Source organism: Podarcis vaucheri (genome assembly GCF_965113315.1).
Source record: "Podarcis vaucheri genome assembly, chromosome: 10".
Lineage (NCBI taxonomy): Eukaryota > Metazoa > Chordata > Lepidosauria > Squamata > Lacertidae > Podarcis > Podarcis vaucheri.
In genome coordinates, this window is record NC_138748.1 from 26,683,272 (window position 1) to 26,700,812 (window position 17,541).

The following is a 17,541-nucleotide window of genomic DNA, read 5'->3' on the forward strand; positions in this document are numbered from 1 at the left end:
CCAATCCTATTGCTGCGGTTCAGACATATTTGCTCATTTTCAATATGGATCTCAATTATACCTATCGGTCCCGATCCAGCTGGTCTCCATTGCATCTTCCCATCCATTCATGCCAATCCAAGCTAGGGGGCAATATGATGTGTACAGAAAGCCACTTCTGACCTCGGGAGGAAGTGGTGTTGCGAGCTTCATGCCCTCAACACTCGCGCAGAGGCTGGTTCCCAGCCCCACGCGAACAGGGGAATCCTCTGGGCCAGCCAATCGGCTGGCTCGGGGTGTGTGGCTTTCCACATTTAAGGCAAGCGCGGCAGAGGCCCTTCCTCTTTGCCGCCAATCAGCTGGGGAATTTCCCACCCACCCAGCCTTTAAGGTTTCTCCTTTGACCTTGCTATGGACTTCAGTTGGTTGCTGTTAAGGGGGCTGGTAGGAATTTTTCCACTTGGCAAATTGGCACCAGCCATTTGGATTTTTTGCCTACCTCGTGGCAAATCGTCACAACTTCCTCAGTTTGGCGGTTAGGCATTCGTAGGGGTATTGTTATGTAGATGAACGGGGGGGGGAGGAGTGCCATCACCTCGCCCGGTTTGTGAAGGGTAGTTCAGTAAAGGATTCCGGGGGGGCGTGGCCACGTCCAAAGCCTATGGAGGCCAGGGCCCAAGCGAAGCCCCTGAGCGGTGACCCGGGGGGGGTGCCTAGTTGATGTGCGTCAGCAGGGCTCCCCCTGCTGGTGTTAACCCTTCCCGGCCTTCAGGCAGACAGACTGGAGCCGGATAGTCGATTAGGACCAATGCCTAAAGCCAATACCGCTCATCACCTGTAACCAAAAAAGTTGTGGCCAGTTTTAGCCCATTAACCTAAACAACATGTCTCATGTCTTTATTTTCACTGGTGGAAGGCGGGAACTCGCCACGCAAATCAGAATGACTATTTACAGCTGGATGGGGTACCACCTGTAGTGGCCACTGAGTTGATGTGGAAGGAGCTCTGTTGCTCCCCTGGCTTGCCAACACAGCAGGTCGCTGGTGCTTCCAAAGAGTGCAGGGGAGAGGGTCAAGTCTTGGTGTGGTGCAGGCACAGCATAGATGAAGCATCAGGAGCATCAAACAGCAACCTGCTGTGTTTGGAAGCCAGAAGAGTAACAGAGCACCACCTCCCTCACCACCTCAGGCACCTACCAGGTACAACGCATACCCAAGGGTGCTGTGTGCACCCTTCCTCTTCCTGATCTGTGCATGCAATGCCTTCCAAAAGCAGAATGATACTACCCGGGTGTTCAGGAGAGGAAGTAGGAAATGGAATCAGTCCCAACCATTGTCTTTTCCCTGTCAATCAAACAGGTTCTGTAGGGACTTTCAACTTAAAAATAAAAAATAAATAAAGGGAATTGTACTGTGTTGGTGCTGACCTTTAAAGCCCTAAATGGCTTCGGTCCTGTATACCTGAAGGAGTGTCTCCACCCCCACCGTTCATCCCGGACACTGAGATCCAGCACCGAGGGCCTTCTGGTGGTTCCCTCATTGCGAGAAGTGAGGTTACAGGGAACCAGAAAGAGTGCCTTCTCGGTAGTGGTGCCCGCCCTGTGGAACTCCCTGCCTTCAGATGTGAAGGAAATAAGCAGCTATCTTCTCTTTAAAAGACATCTGAAGGCAGCCCTGTTTAGGGAAGTTTTTAATATTTAATGCTGTATTGTTTTTAACACTAGATTGGAAGCCGCCCAGAGTGGCTGGGGAAACTCAGCCAGATGGGCGGGGTATAAATAATAAATTATTATTATTACATCCAGCCTTGATTTGTCTGTATGAGTTCTGTTGTATCAGAGCTTTCCAGTCCCATTGCAAATAGAATAATTCATTTGAGGCATATTGAAATTTAGCAGCTATACTTCTTTGTTTGTTGTTTGTTATTGGGGTAGTGATTTTCTCATTAGGCAAGGTGTCGCTGATATATCATTAAACAGGACTCATCATGTTTTCTAGTAGAAACACTGGGAAAAGAATCTCTTCATTAGTCTGCAGAAGGCTCCGGTGATGGAAGGCTCTGTTCCTATGAATGCTCCAGTGCACTGATTTACATGGTGTTATTTTTGCAACAATTATCGTGTCAATGGTCTTCGGACATGTTCAACCCTTGATTATAATCCGTATTACACTTTTGTGTGTGTGTGTGGACAGGTATGGACAGTATCTGTCAGCACAGATTAAACAAGATTAAATTAATAGTCATCTGGACACCAACAATGGGGAGAGAAACAGCCCGATGCTTTTAGAAATTTCTGTCACAGCTATCCTGTGTGTAAGAACTAGGTTTCTTAATTGGTCCCATTTAGACTACAGACAGGTGCTCATGTGAGGAGCTACTCCTGAACATAGAGAACTAACTTAGTAGGGAGAAGGTTAGGACTGAGCCCCCATTTCTGACATTTAGTTTTCTTTTTGAGGAGCATTCAAGTGGGGCACATTCTGAGATAAGGACCTACACTTACATTACCTCCTCTTGGTCTGGCCCAAGACATGTAGACATGTGAAGCGAAGCACAAAATGCCCCCCCCACCCCACGGGGGACAAGTGAGGAGTGAAAACCAACATTGGGAACTTGGGGGGGGGGGTCAAATCATCCTTACCCAACGGTCGATGTGGGAGAATCAAAGGCCATGCTGGGGGTGGGGAGGAAGGGGCCAGCTCTGAATCACTCCAGGTGGATGCAGACCCTAGAAGACCCCAGAGGGCAGCCACCATAATTTCAATTTTGTTGAAATATGGCATCGGTTTATAAAACACGTTACTGGCTAATCTGAAGAACGGCAACTACCAAAATCACAGATTGGATTTCAGCAAACTTGACTAGATTGATCCACCCTGGAAGGGGGCAAGTTGGGATTTTGTTTTTGTGTCCCTTTCTCTCTCTTTTTGTAATTGTTATATATTATAAATCAATAAAACTATATTCTAAAAATATTCCTCAGTGGTGGGAGAAGACCAGCAGTGCCCCCTATTTTCCAAGAGACTACGAGGGTGGGGCTGTGAGGAGGAGGCTGATTCAGCCTCCAAGGAGTGCACTGCCGCCATCATTGCCATCTTAGAAACAACAGCATGAAATACATTCCTTGGAAGCTGGATCTGCTGCCTCTGTAGATCCTGCCCGCCAATGCAGTCACCTCGCCTCGCCTCGCCTCGCCTCGCCTCATGGGTGAGCCAGCCCTAACCTCCTTGGCCTCTTCTATCTAAAACAGGAAGCATTTACAGTACAAATACATACCCCACAACTGCCCCCTTTTGACCAGGACATTCCGGATTTACACCCGGAATACCCCAGACATTGCCAATAGCAACAAAGGCTTCCCCTCCATACCTCTGATCAACATGGCGATGTCCAAACACTGAAGCTGGCTCGCCACTCCACCTTCCATTTTCCCATTCTATGTTTCCTGTGGAGGTCTGTGGGTGGGGAGTCAAAGTGTGCAGTGATGGTGGCAGATAGATAGGTCTGTGAGTTAGTTGGACGGTGATAGCAGCTGCAAGAGGGATGGTGGAGGAGCCGCCACGCTAAGAAAGACTCAGGAAGAGGCCTAAGGACATGGGCATGCAGGAAGGGTAGGGGACAGATATAAACATTACAAGTTTACATTCAAACAATTTGTACAATCATTTTATGAGATTCTCTGAATCTCATGACTTCCCCCCTTCCCCTACATGGGTCCTTGAAACAAAAATTAAAGCTGCATATCAGCACATTCTCCACAATTTTCATTTTTCCAAATTATCTATAATCTTCATTACTTTACAAGTGTTTCTTGTAGTCCAGCTAGGGTTTTAATTTGCTTACAATGTTCTCCTAACTAATAAAATTTCCCCTTGTCTTCTTGATTCCCGAGTCTTCCCGTTAGTTTTGCCATTTCAGCATAGTCCAACATCTTGGCCTGCCATTCTTCCCTTGTTGGGATTATCGCTTCTTTAGGGGACAGATATCAAGGCTGCAGCTGGAAGGAGGGAAGTGGGAAGGGCGACTGTTTTCTGGGAGAAGGGCAGCTGGGAGGGAGGAGGGCAACTCAAACGGGGAATTGGGAGCTGTGTAATTCAGTTCTTTTTTTTATCCCAGTTTTGTTACTCATTATATAACCAATCTTTATTTTCAGATTTAATAGCACTAAAGGTCACTTTTCACATTCACATAATGAAATAACAATGTTTCCATCAAGCCCTTCAGGGTTCCAAAAATGTTGTTTCATATAGTTTAATTCAAGCCATGTTCTGAATGAAGTTTGGACTTTGGTTTATATTGGAAACGCTTTTACAATTTTGCATGCATGTATGTATATACAGTATGTCTTTTAAATGGTTTTAATCTTGGAGTTTTACTACCTTTGCAAGTCACTTTGAATATCATTCTTCATGAAAATGTTACCTAAAAATAACTATTAAAATGTGATGCTCCCTTAAGGCTGAGGTCAAGCATTATTTTACATTTTAATAGAAGTACTAGATATAGGTCAGGCCCACATATGGTGCAAATCAACCACACTTCACTGGAGATGGTGAAGCTGGGTAGATTGATACTAGAAGACCCAAAATGTCACTTTACCATCTGTGATTAATTGCTAAATACAACTGCAGTGGCTTGGATCAGTGACCTGGAAAAACTACAGTATACCTAATAAGGTTCTTCCAGTAACCCTTGCCAAGGTTTTCACCCTCCCTGAAGGCTACCTTGGCTTTTATAGATGAGTAATTGCACTACATCATCCACTGACAGTTTTACTTGAGAATCTGCTGCTGGCTAAAGCATTGGATAATAGTTTTGTATTATTGTATTGAATTGGCCACTATATATGGACAGTATGCTGAAGAAAGAGGAAGCTATTTCAATAACCTTTTCAACTTTCTTTTTTTATTCCCCGCTGCAGCCTACTTGTAAAGATTAAAAAATGCCGCCCTCAACGGCGCCGCAGTACGCTCCCCCGGACGGTGGATGGGGTTGGGTCGTGGTCTTTGGCAGTTTCATCTCCATCGGATTTTCTTATGCATTCCCTAAAGCCATCACAGTCTTCTTCAAGGAGATACAGGAAATCTTCGGCACATCATACAGCCAGATAGCTTGGATATCATCGATCATGTTGGCTGTCATGTATGCAGGAGGTATATGAGAACCTAACTTTCCTTCTTTTTTGCCTGTCAGATGGTCTTACAATATTAAGCAAAGTTCTGCTCTGTGATTTTGCAGTTCATGGCTTCTCTAGATGTGTTTTCATAAAGAACCGCATATTGTTTTCTTCTGCTTCCTCTCCTAAACCCTTCCAATAACTATCACTCTCTGAATGCATGAGCGTTCATTTCAAACAATGATGCAATTGGTTTTGCTGCCGTGTATCGTGCAGAAGTGAGGGCACTGGGATCTACTAGTGGTTGGCCGTGTGATTTAAAGTAGATCAGCAAGGATTTCTGATTCCCTAGTCTTTAACAGAGGTAAGAACAAAATGACATCAAGGAAATAAGGGGAAATGGCCAGGATAAGGTATGGATTTTTGTTTGGAACGGCTGTGGAACTCAGTTTAGCTCTAGTAAACGGTAAGGGGACCCCCTGACCATTAGGTCCAGTCGTGACCGATTCTGGGATTGCGGCGCTCATCTCGCTTTATTAGCTGAGGGAGCCAGCGTACAGCTTCCAGGTCATGTGGCCAGCCTGACTAAACCACTTCTGGCGAACCAGAGCAGTGCATGGAAACGCTGTTTACCTTCCCACCAGAGTGGTACCTATTTATCTACTTGCACTGGCATGCTTTCGAAATGCTAAGTTGGCAGGAGCAAGGACCGAGCAACGGGAGTTCTGGTGTCATAGATTTTTTTAAAATTCTAAGTGTCTTTTGATATTGGCAGATCCTAGGGTTTTAGGAAAACAACAACAACCCCAAAATAGATTCCAGAAGTCTTAAGTCTGCCCATCCCTGATATAAGAGATGGAGAAGTTAAGAAAGGGGAGCTAGGTGGACTACCAAAAAGCTTTCTGTAAGCAGATGCTGAGATCAATAAATCAAGCAAAGCACAATCATGAACCAATAGATGGAACAGGGTATCAAGTTTTATGGATTGATAAAAACAATAGGAATAGTGATCCTGGAAACTTTACTGCTGATAGACATGTCACACTGAAATGGAAAGTAATGGATAGTAGAAGTCATTGAATAAAGTAACAGAGCAGGCAACTGACTTTGACCGTCAGCTGTTGAAATAGTAGCAAAAAATAGAAGTAACTGTTTGTTTTGCTTTTTTAATGAACAAAATGAAAGATGATTAGGATTTGAAACAGCCTTACTCTGCCTGAAGTCCTCAAGATGTTTTGGCATGCTGGTTGGGGATGATGGGAGTTGTAGTTCAAAACTTATGGGTTGCACCAGGCTGTGGAAGGCTGATTTAAAATATGACCAATTAATTTGCTGCTTAGCAATTTGCTACTTTGCTAAGGTTCATGGGGTACCTTAACTTTCCCGTTTACTGGAAAATATAGCATTATCAAACAACTCAAGTAATACTGTAATTTGATTCCATTTTTTATCAGCATTGTCTTTTCTGGTTGACAGAGAATGTTAGAACCCTGGCTCTTCACCCTGTTGATTTCCTGTGTGTCTTCTTGAACACTTTGCTTGCAACCACCCCTGATGCTAATGGATAAATTTCATGCTGCCTCTCAGTTTAGCACTGGCGTCGACCAGTTTCCCATTGGTGTCACTATCTCTTGGGATAGGAGAACATCTTGAGAACTTCAGAACAATTCATCTTTTTTGTAGCATTTCATTCCACCTTATACTGCACAGTACATAGAAACCTAGAAATGTTATCTGCCTGTCCAGAATAAATATCAAGCATAAAAATAAAAAATAAAGGATTTTGAGCAAGCTCCACATTCTATAGCAAAAGTAACAAGTTAAACAGTGAAGCGGTTATTTTCTTATCTTGCTGTATGGCTTTAATGTGCTAGCAGCAGGTAGCCTTCCCAAAGCTAAACATTCTTTGAAGCCACAGCCACCACAAAATAGCTTCCCAATAAATAAAGCATCAAACAATCACTGGCAAAGGATGAAAAAAAGCAAACAATTATAATAATGTTTGGGAGGGAGTTATTCCTTTGGATTGTTGCTTTTCCTATCAAATTTGATTGTTTGATTTTTAACATTTGTTGTACTATTGCTTGAATGAAAGCAGGAAAAACATAGCGTGTCAGGTACCTTGTTTATGGCGAAGCCTGGCAGATATCTTGAAAATGTTGTGGGCACACTGTGTATCTCTTAATGCTAATTAGGAAGAACCTGAAAAACATTTGAGATCTGACACACTCATTATGATTTAGCGCTCTGCCTATTAATCTTCACAGCGGGGTCGTTGGGTAAGTGAGAGTCTAAGACTGAGGATCTCTGCTTCGGAGCCTTCAGCCTCCTGAGGTAATTAGCAGGCATCTGTGTTTCGGTAACAAGGTATTAACTTACCTTTCAATATCTGGGAAAAAATGAAACTAATAAAAGACATCCAGGAAGGAGCTAAAGGAATGTTAATTATGTTTATCACTTAACTTCATACTTCGAATAAATGTCATGAAATTATAGCAGGCCATCTGGCAAATCCATATGGTCTCCTGGATTCGTGGTTAATTCCAACAGATAGGTCAAGCACAGTGTTCATCTCCACCCCACCTCCTTCAAGAAAGCAGAGGAAAGATGCACAAAGTTGAATGAATCAAGTTCTGTATAAAAATTTCACTTTGCCCCTTAGGCACGCTGTGGATCTGCTCCTCTGTGGAGCACATTTGTCAGTAGGAGGCTTCCTTATTTGTGTTTCCAGGGCTTTTTCTTCTTTTTTTCAGCCACAAGACTTTCTCAGTAAAGTCAGTACAAAGATCCTCAATTAGTTGGGTGTTGCCCTAAACTAAAGGTATAGTATGGCAGCTCAGTCATCTCAGGCATGCCTGACTGCTACGTTAGTCTAACGACAAGTAGGAAGTAAAGCTATTTTGCTGCCAATTTCTCCCTCATTAAATTCAGACACTTTCCAAACCTTCATTCATATGGTGGGCTAAATAGTACCTTTCCCCCTGCAAAATAAATAAATAAATAAATAGCATACTATCATCAGGATTTGGACATACAGTAGGATGGCACAGGACAATCAGTGCACACTTATATATATTTTGCTTTTAATTTTATACTTAAATCTCCCATCATTTCACAGGAATGAATTGCTTTTCAATTTGTTATGAACACTGGGAAATAAATAAATCCCACAGCTGTTTGCCCATATTCATACATTCGTTGCACAGATGTACTATCTGTAACGTGGTTACAAATTGTCATAGTGCAATTGCAGTTTATCTACACTTTGAAAGAAAGTAACATGCCTCTGGTTCTCATGACCAGAACACCCGGATTGTGTGTGATAGTTCCAAGAACCAAAGGAAGACAGAGATAGAATTTCATCTTCATTCTCCCCCAACCTCTGGACTTCCTTTCAATTCATGCCCTTCCATCTCTCTTTCTATTAGCCATCTCACACCCCAAAAATTCCAAATGGTATGTTTTTTGGAAGCAGGATACATTGCAAACAAAGAGGAAGTATCTGCAGATTTACTTGATCTGCTTTTCTGCAGAAATCAGTTTTCCTCCTTTGATACGTTCTTTGGATACCATATTGCATTTTACTGTGGAAACCGTTACAGCTTTGTCACAAATATCTGCCTTTTAAGGTTACCTTAAACTGCAGCAAGCTCCTGTTGTTTTTGTTCATAGGACAACTAAAAAATAGTTCAGTGATAAGCTCTTGGGGTTTATTTTGAAGGTTAATTGGAAAAAGAACATTTCATTTGCTGTGTTCAGAATATTTGCTAATGTTACTCAGTAGGCTCTCAGTACATAATGTGGGGAGGCTGTGTTGAAAGTTTAGTTAGCAAAAGAAGAGAGAGGGGAAATAACATATAATAAAGCAAGTAATGGTGCAACGAAAATGAATAAAGGGGAATTGCCTGCCCTTCAAAACACGAGCACTCAGACTAGTGATTGGCAGCAAGTTCAGAACAAGCAACGCATTATCAGTTTATGGAACATATTGTCAAAGGATATTGTGATATCACTAGCGTGAGTGGTTCTTTAAAATGTTTTTAGACAATTCTAGAAGGCTAGGCTTATCAAACTGAAGTGGCAGAACTTCCATATTCAAGGTCAGTGCACGTTTTGTTAACGTATGCTGGGAACAAACAGCAGAAGAGAATTATTTCCATCCTCTGTTCTGCCTGTATTGTAAGCTGCAAGGGGCAGCCATTGTTGGACACGGAGTGCTGAACTATGTGGTCCAAATCCAACAAGGCAATTCAGACATTTTTAGCAACATTACTGTGAAGATAAAATGGTATGCACTGCAAAAATGACAGTTGCAAAATTCATGTAACACAAACACCAGATGGCTGCCTTTAAAAAAAGAAAAGACAAAGACAAACAAAACAAAAAGTTTTTTCATATGGCTAACTAAGACTCCAGAAATTATTCCCCTAAACCATCAATAGTATCTTCTCAGTTAAGACATTGGTTTTGAGAAAACAAAATGGGCAATGACTGGGAAATTGCTTGATGTGACCTTTGTGTCCTTTGCTGTGTGGGACAAACTTTTACCCTCTATTAGGATATGTACAGCCTTGAATTTTAAGAACCTCATTTAGTGTGCCCTTGATAACACAACTTCCCAATTTCCAAATGCCTCCTGGGCGTGAGGGACTACTTCACATTTGGGTGGTTTTTTTACACACAGACATTTTTACATCATGCTGAATTAATTTGATATTTGCTGGTAGAGGTGACAAAGTAGTAGGAATTGCGACTTTTGCTGCCAAACCTAGACAAAAACACCAGAACTAGTTTAATGGAGTGTGTGTGTGTGTGTGTGTGTGTGTGTGTGTGATCAGAATTGTTCAGGAGAAGAAGTAGAATGGAAGAATTGAAGCTGACAGCTAAATCATCCTTCCAATATTATTAAAGTGAAGCTTCTGCATTTTTAAGAATCTAAAATACTGAGGTTGCTGGACAAATGTAGATAGGTTCAGTTGTCAATATTGTATCAAAAACTTTCTCAATAAATAAATATTGTTTTCAAATAAAAAATATGATAAGCAGGAAAAGGAGAGTTTATTATAAATGTCAAAAGGCATATCTTTATGTACCTATAGGTTAAAGTGTTGGCTATGACAGACCTTCTACTTTTTCTTTTTGTTGTTGTTTTGCAGTGTAGTAAGCAGCCCTCAGCCAGCTGCAGTCATTACATACACTCTTCTCCAGGAGTAAGTACCACCAAAATCAGTGGGACTTGTCTCTAAGTATGCATAAGCTTGTGCTGTAAATCCAATTAAAACAATGGGCTATATAATATTTGCTAGAAAGAGCAGAAACTCCCTGTTTCAGGTGGGATGCCCTGGTACCCAGACAGTGCTGCATTAGCATCTTAGATTTCTCCATTCGTTTGCATGGACAAGTTTCCCTTCTACTCCAGGAGACATGACTTCTCCTAGAGAGGATTTCATAAATTACCTCTCCAGCCATGTAATGTCTTTCTCTGCTTTTTCATTCCTGGTGACTTCAGTGGTCTGAATATTCTATCATCTCACATCACACCAAGCCTAACAGTCTACTTTAGTTCCAAGAGTCCCAGAGCCAGATAGTTAATTCTAAGCACAGTTGCCTGGCACTAGGGTTTATTGAACAAATGGCACTTCAGTGTACAAGTGTTGAGGAGTCTTTATTCCTCCTCCAAGAATTGCTGAGTAAACCAGGTTGTGAAAGGCAGTCATAAATAAGTAGGAGCTTCTTTAAAACGCCGTATAAAGTATTAATACCTTTAATTTGTTTAAGCTCTGTTCTTTGACATTTGCATTAGTTTTAAGGGCATTTTGAGAGTGTGTAAACTAACTTGGGATGTGTTCCCATAAAATGTGACAAACAAAAAATGGAGCCTACAGTACTTATGAAAGGGTTGAATTACTGCTAGGGAGTGTGAGACATCATTTGTCAGCATAAGGTATATATGCAACCATCTTGGGAGATACACACATTATAAAATCATAGCATTTTAGGGTTTTTAAGGCATCTTCAATGTCATCTAGTCCAACCCCCCTGCTCAGTGCAGGAATTTAGGTACAGCATCATCTATGCAGCAGCTCATCAGCTACTTGAAGGCAACTGCCATGTCTCCCCTTAAATTTCTCCTCTCTAGGCTTTCTTCTCCAGATACAGCTTTTCCAGCCATTCTTCTTAGGACTTGGTTTCCAGAACCCCACACCATTCTGGTTACCCTACTCCAAATTGTCAATACTCTCTGTAAAAATGTGTTGTTGTACGTATCTTCAACTGAAACAGCCTGTGTAGTGTTGTGCCAAGAATGCTGTGCTGGGAAGCTGAAATCTGCCACTGTTTCTCAGTTATGAAATATCCACTTGTTTGTTTTTGAAAGTGTATTGAAGCAATCATAGGCTAGCTGTTTTCAGGCCAAGGTTCAATGGCTTCTATTGGGGAAACATGATACTGCTGAGTCACAGTACGAGCTACTGTTTGGCTCATAAGAACAGAGCGCTTTGACAGTTGTACCAAATGATGTCCAGAGAATGAAACTGTATCACCATTGCACCAATGTTTTGCCAGCACTGAGCATAGATAAGCAGGGCAGAACTTTTGGTGTAGCTAGAATCCTGGTCTTATGAGCAAACAGTAGATCTTCAGTGAACCTTCAGGTGTATTTCTGAAGGAAAAGTTGCTCTCTTAACAGCCTGATCCTTTTGTGGGATGTGGCTGTTGTGATGCAAGCAGAAGCTTCATTTATAGAGAAATCCATGGATGACAAGACTGCCAGTGGCTCTTAGCCAGAACGACTGCATGCTACCTCCAGGATCAGAGACAACATGTTCCTGAACACCAGAGCATAGGGAGAAAGAGATATTGCCCTCATGTTCTGCCTCTCCGTTGGCATCTGGTGGAACATTTAGGAGAAACTGGTGGATGCCAAACTAGATAGGCCTTTGTTTGGCCTTTACTTATGTTCTTATGGCAACTGCTAGTGCTGCATTTTGTACAACAGTGAAGTATTGGTAGCTTTTTCCACTCTCCCTTCAAAACCTCCTTGGTGTATCCCTCAACAATTACAAGGCTGCACTATTTGCTTCTGGGAGCTGTCAATCTAGAGTGTTATACCTCTATTGTATTAGCCCTGGCTTCTTTTCACCCTGTGTGCCCCAAATATGCCCTTTTTGAAACATTCTCCCACTGGTGGCACTATTTTGATACAAAGGCCTTCTTGTGGTGTCTTTGTGCAGAAGCCCTGGTCCTTAGCTTAGGTTTTCAGCAGAATATCTTTAAAAGGGGGATAGACCAATTCATGGAGGATAAGGTGATCAATGGCTACTAGCCATGATGGCTGTTGAAATATACTCCGAATTGAGAGTCATTTCATGCTCTTTATTCAGAACATAGTGGTGAGGAGGAATGGAAGTTCCCCCAGAATGTCTGCTTTATATACATTATTTACACAATGGGCCCCATGTGATTGGCTAATTCTGAGATTCTCCTGTAGGGCAATCAGGTTGTGGATTCACTTCCACCTGGAGCTGGATTGGGTGGCTCCTGTGGACCAATCAGACTGCTGCATTCTGGGTCCTATTGTTCTAGGACCAATCAGACTGCATTCTGAATCCTAATGTTCTAGGACCAATCAGACTGCTGCATTCTGAATCCTATTGTTCTAGGACCAATCAGACTGCTGCATTTTGGATCCTATTCATCTCAGTACATAACAGCTGTGTTCTACCTCCATTGTCAGTATGTCTCTGAATGCCAGTTTCTGGCAACCACAGCTGGAGAGAGTACTGTTGCATTCAGCTCCTTCTTGTGATCTTCCGATAGGTGTTTGGTACTTTGAGGATGGGCTAGGCTGGATGCTGGATCCAGCAGGCTCTCCTTATCTTCTCAGTGTTCAACAGAAGCTAGAATCAGGCTTTTAATCTTTCCCAAGTTCCCTTTGGTGATCAACATGTGCAATAAATATATTTATGGGGGAAAGCATAATCCTGTCATTCGCAGGGCATTAGCAGTTCACAACTTGTTGGACCCAATGTTCATTTTTCATGCACATATTTTTAGAAGGAAATCTGCCTCTCAGTTTTTCTCTCTCTCTAGCACAGCTTGGCAAGCTGTGCTGCCTGCTCCCTGTCATGTCTTCTTTTCTGACTTTTGTGTGTGTGCATCCAAATTACTAAAGCATTTGTTCTAAGTGATTGGATTGTTAATTTAGATAAGGGAACAGTGCTCTAAGCTAGCCTACCGTTGGCAGCCAGATCTTGCACTCACAAGATGTAATAAGCTTGGAATTATTTTTATGGTGAGAAAACATGTTTTATTCATCTAATTTCAGCTGTCCTTGCATCTGTTAGCTTCCAAGTATAAAAACAACCGCAAGTGTTATTAACTCTGATCCCGTTCCCTTATATAATAAAAAATTTAAACCCTGATTCACAGACTTCTTCTGTAGTTTGGGATGCACAAGGCACTCACGCAGCTGCCAAAGAGCATAAGAGGATTTCTGCTGGATGAAACCAACGGACTATTTAGTCCAGCACCCGGTTTTTCCACAATGGCCAATGAGATGCCTATAGCAGGAATGAAGAACCTGTCATCCTCCAGATGTTGTTGGACTTCAACTGCCATCCAGCATGGCCAGTAGCTGTGGATGATGGGAGTGGAATCCAGCAACATCTGGAGAGTCACAGCTTCCACATCCCTCTCCAGTAGGGACAAGCAGAACATAAGCATACTAGCCCTCTCCTCGCCTCCTGCTGTTTCAAAGCAACTGGCCTTTCAAGGCATGCTGCCTCAAATTCTGAAGATAGCACAGTGACCATGACTTGAAGCCAGTGACAGCATCATTTTCCATGTACTTGTCTAATATTCTTTTAAAGCCATCAAATTTTATGACCATCACTACATTTTGTGTGAGTTAATTCCATACTTCTATGTGCTGTACGTTTTTGTGTTCTGAATATCCTGCCATTCAGCTTAATTGGAGAGCCCCAGATTCCCGTATTATTAAAGGGGAGAAATGTTTATCTCTATTCACCTTCTCCACACCATGTAATATTAATTTATTATTTATTATTAAAATTTATGTATAACGTATTTATGTATGTATGTGGTGCTGTAGTCTATAAACCGTGGAGCCTCTTGGGCTTGCCGACCAGAAGGTTGGCGGTTCAAATCCCTGCGACGGAATGAGCTCCCGTTGCTCTGTCCCAGCTCCTGCCAACCTAGCAGTTCGAAAACACACTAGGGACCACTGTGGCTGGAAGGTAAACAGCGTTTCTGTATGCTCTGGCTTCTGTCATGGGTTTCCGTTGTGCCAGAAGCGGTTTAGTCATGCTGGCCACATGACCTGGAAAGCTGTCTGTGGACAAACACTGGTTCCTTCGGCCTGAAAATGAGAAGAGCGCTGCAACTCCAAAGTCACCGTTGACTGGACTTAACCATCCAGGGGTCCTTTACCTTTATGTATGAATGAATGTGTGTGTGTGTGTGTGTGTGAATGTATCTACTCTATCATCTATCTATCTATCTATCTATCTATCTATCATCTATCATCTATCATCTATCATCTATCACATCTATAGACCACCTTTATCTTCCAAGGAGCTTAAGGTGGTGTACATAGTTCCCCTCTTCACCATTTCATCCCATGGTACGCAGAGAACAAGAGTTAAGAGAAGTAAACATGGCAGTCTTTAATTTAGTGAAACAAGGAATTAATTTTGAATAGTGTACCAGGTAGAAAGAATCAATTGAAACCAAATTGTGTAGTGTTACCTAATGGCTGGAGAGGATACAGCCCACAAAATCTGAAGTCGATCTTCAGCTGATGAGAAATCATTGTCCTCTAGGTTTAGACTGTGCCTTGAACTGCTAGGTTTGGTATTCATCAATGCACATGCAAAACAGAGATCTCTGTGCTGGTGCATAACAGCTTGCCTAATGAATACTTCCGGAGAACTCAAAAACCGGCCATGCTTTTGTGACATTTTGCTTGAGCCTAATAAAGGCATTGTTCCACTGTGCCTTTTGGAGTTTATCTACAGACCAACACAGCTACCTTTGCTTTTATGTGCCTTGAAGTCATCCCACATTTACCCAGGAATCTCATTTTTAATTGGAACCCAAAGGTGCTTTACCACAAATTTTCAAAAGTTGTTAAAAAATAAAATAAAACTACCAGGTAATCATGACAAACGTCAAAGGGCTGAAAGAAGCAACTTGCCATGAGAACTTTGCTTGGTGCAAAGCACTTGACTCCCACCACTGGCACCGAAAGCAAGTTTTTGAAGAAGGGCGCAGGCATGTGGCTGCATTCTGTCTGTGGCCAGCGTGGTGTAGTGGTTAAGAGCAGTAGTCTCGTAATCTGGTGAACCGGGTTCGCTTCCCTGCTCCTCCACATGCAGCTGCTGGGTGACTTTGGGCTAGTCACACTTCTCTGAAGTCTCTCAGCCCCACTCACCTCACAGAGTGTTTGTTGTGGGGGAGGAAGGGAAAGGAGAATGTTAGCTGCTTTGAGACTCCTTCGGGTAGTGATAAAGCGGGATATCAAATCCAAACGCCTCCTCTTCTTCTTCTTCTTCGATACTTTATACTGAAACAAACTTCATAAAATAATTAAAGTAACATGATCTTGAAGGCTGGCTATTACTCATTCTCAGTCACACTTCTGACATTACATGGTTTGGGAAAAGCCAAGAAAATCATATCCCATATACATTCCAGAGAGACATTGAATTGGGAACGTTTTAAAAAATGTATCTTTTTTATTTGATTAGATTCACATCCTGCCTTTCCTCCCAAAGGAGCCAAGGGTGGCAAAGTGTCAATAGGTCACGTTCCTTTATGGGCAGCTTTCCAGCGGCCCCTTAGCAAGCAATTCGGTCCAGTAGCAGAAGTGGGTGGGACAAATGTAAAGTTTACTTCTGCGCCCTAGGTTAGCTTCTATACACCCATCCCATCTTCCAGGTGAGCAAGGGGTATCATCATACATGCATACACACATCCCAGTGAGGTTTAAAGATTCTGGGAGGATCTGAAGCATGATTATTTAGAGGCATGGCTTTGGGAGAGAGAGGTGGTTGTGACAGGGCCAATTCCACATGCATGTGTGCGCCAATAATTACTGGAACCAGACACAGAAAAGAGCATGACTTGCATTTGCTTTGGTTGCACAGAATCGCAGTTAAAGGTATTTGCACTGTCATATATATTGCTGCTTCTAAAGCTGTCAGTTAATTAAAGGTTTGTTTGTAGGTTAACTAATTGCCTTGTTTTCAAGCAGCACATTGATTAATTAAATTGTAAATTAAATGGAAACTACAGTACCATAATAAGGGTGGGTTTCTTTGGTTGTCGTTGAGGACACTTCATCTGTCAGCTAAGTGACATTTATTGTTTGGAGGGGGAAATCATCCTCCACAAATATATGTGCAGATTATGCTATTTTTGTAGGCAAGCCATAAACAAGAAGCCATTTATAGGGGCCCACTGATTAAAAGCAGATGGGAATTTACATTTCTAATGCAATGGATTGATTGCAATGAAGACGTGCTGGATGTAATAGGAGTGCCAGCAATCACGAGCACCATCCGCTGAATGTCTTGCTTGTTTGGGGGAGTGGCACTGTAGGGCAGGTGAATCACATGGCTTTCAGGATCCTAGCTTACACTTTTCCTACAAATATAAATCACTGGCAGGCAGTGTATACAACTGAAGCTGCAACGCTGATAGAGACCACACACTCATGTACAGAACACCTCACATGCATACTCAGCAGGCAATAGCCTTGCTCTTCACCTCTCTTCATACAAAAACACACACACACAGTAATGCACCACACAGAGAGAGAAGAAGAAGAGGAAGACACACAGCCCCATCAGCTCCTCTGCCAATTTGTGCCAGTCAGCAGAACAGCATAGGGGCTGTTCCTCCTCACGGCATAAGATGGCAAGCAAAATCGCCCTCTCCGCTCTTCGGAGACCAGAAGTTCAGGGCCACCCATGCCTTGGAGTTCCCTTACTTTGAGACATCCTTGGGGAGGTAGCTCCAAAGAGCACTTCTGCTGCCACTTGTTTGCTGTTAAATTTTAAGGCTGGAGTTGCCCACCTTTCCGGATCAGTGGGCACATTTTGGGTTTTGAGAGTGTGCTGTGGGTGCCAGTTACAAAATGGGTGGCATGGCATAAAGCATAATTAGAGAGAGTTACAGGCATGGTGAAGCTTTTCCCAAAAATCTATTTCCTTACTAGAAAAGCCTAGGCTACAATGCCAGGCTTTTCTAGTAAGGAAATATTGTAAGTTAACAGGACTCCTGGGCCTACTGTCATTATTGGCAGTTGCACAGCCTGAGTATCTCAGGCTGTCAGAACCTGATTGGCTGAGTTCGTAATACCACTGTCAGCCATATGCTTAAAATCCTTTCAAACAATGTTGACGGACCCCTTCTCAATCTTT

The 17,541-nt window shown here is 42.5% G+C and overlaps 1 protein-coding gene across 6 annotated transcripts in view; it reads left to right on the plus strand.

Annotated features, from left to right (window-relative positions):
• SLC16A7 (solute carrier family 16 member 7) overlaps nucleotides 1–17,541 on the plus strand; it is a 117,936-nt gene that overhangs the window by 67,978 nt on the left and 32,417 nt on the right. For all 6 annotated transcript variants that reach the window (XM_082239748.1, XM_082239749.1, XM_082239750.1 and 3 more), the window contains one exon: nucleotides 4,901–5,132. In XM_082239748.1, coding sequence (XP_082095874.1) covers nucleotides 4,922–5,132 — 211 coding nt within the window. In that variant the 5' untranslated portion in view covers nucleotides 4,901–4,921. The remainder of the gene's footprint in view (nucleotides 1–4,900; nucleotides 5,133–17,541) is intronic.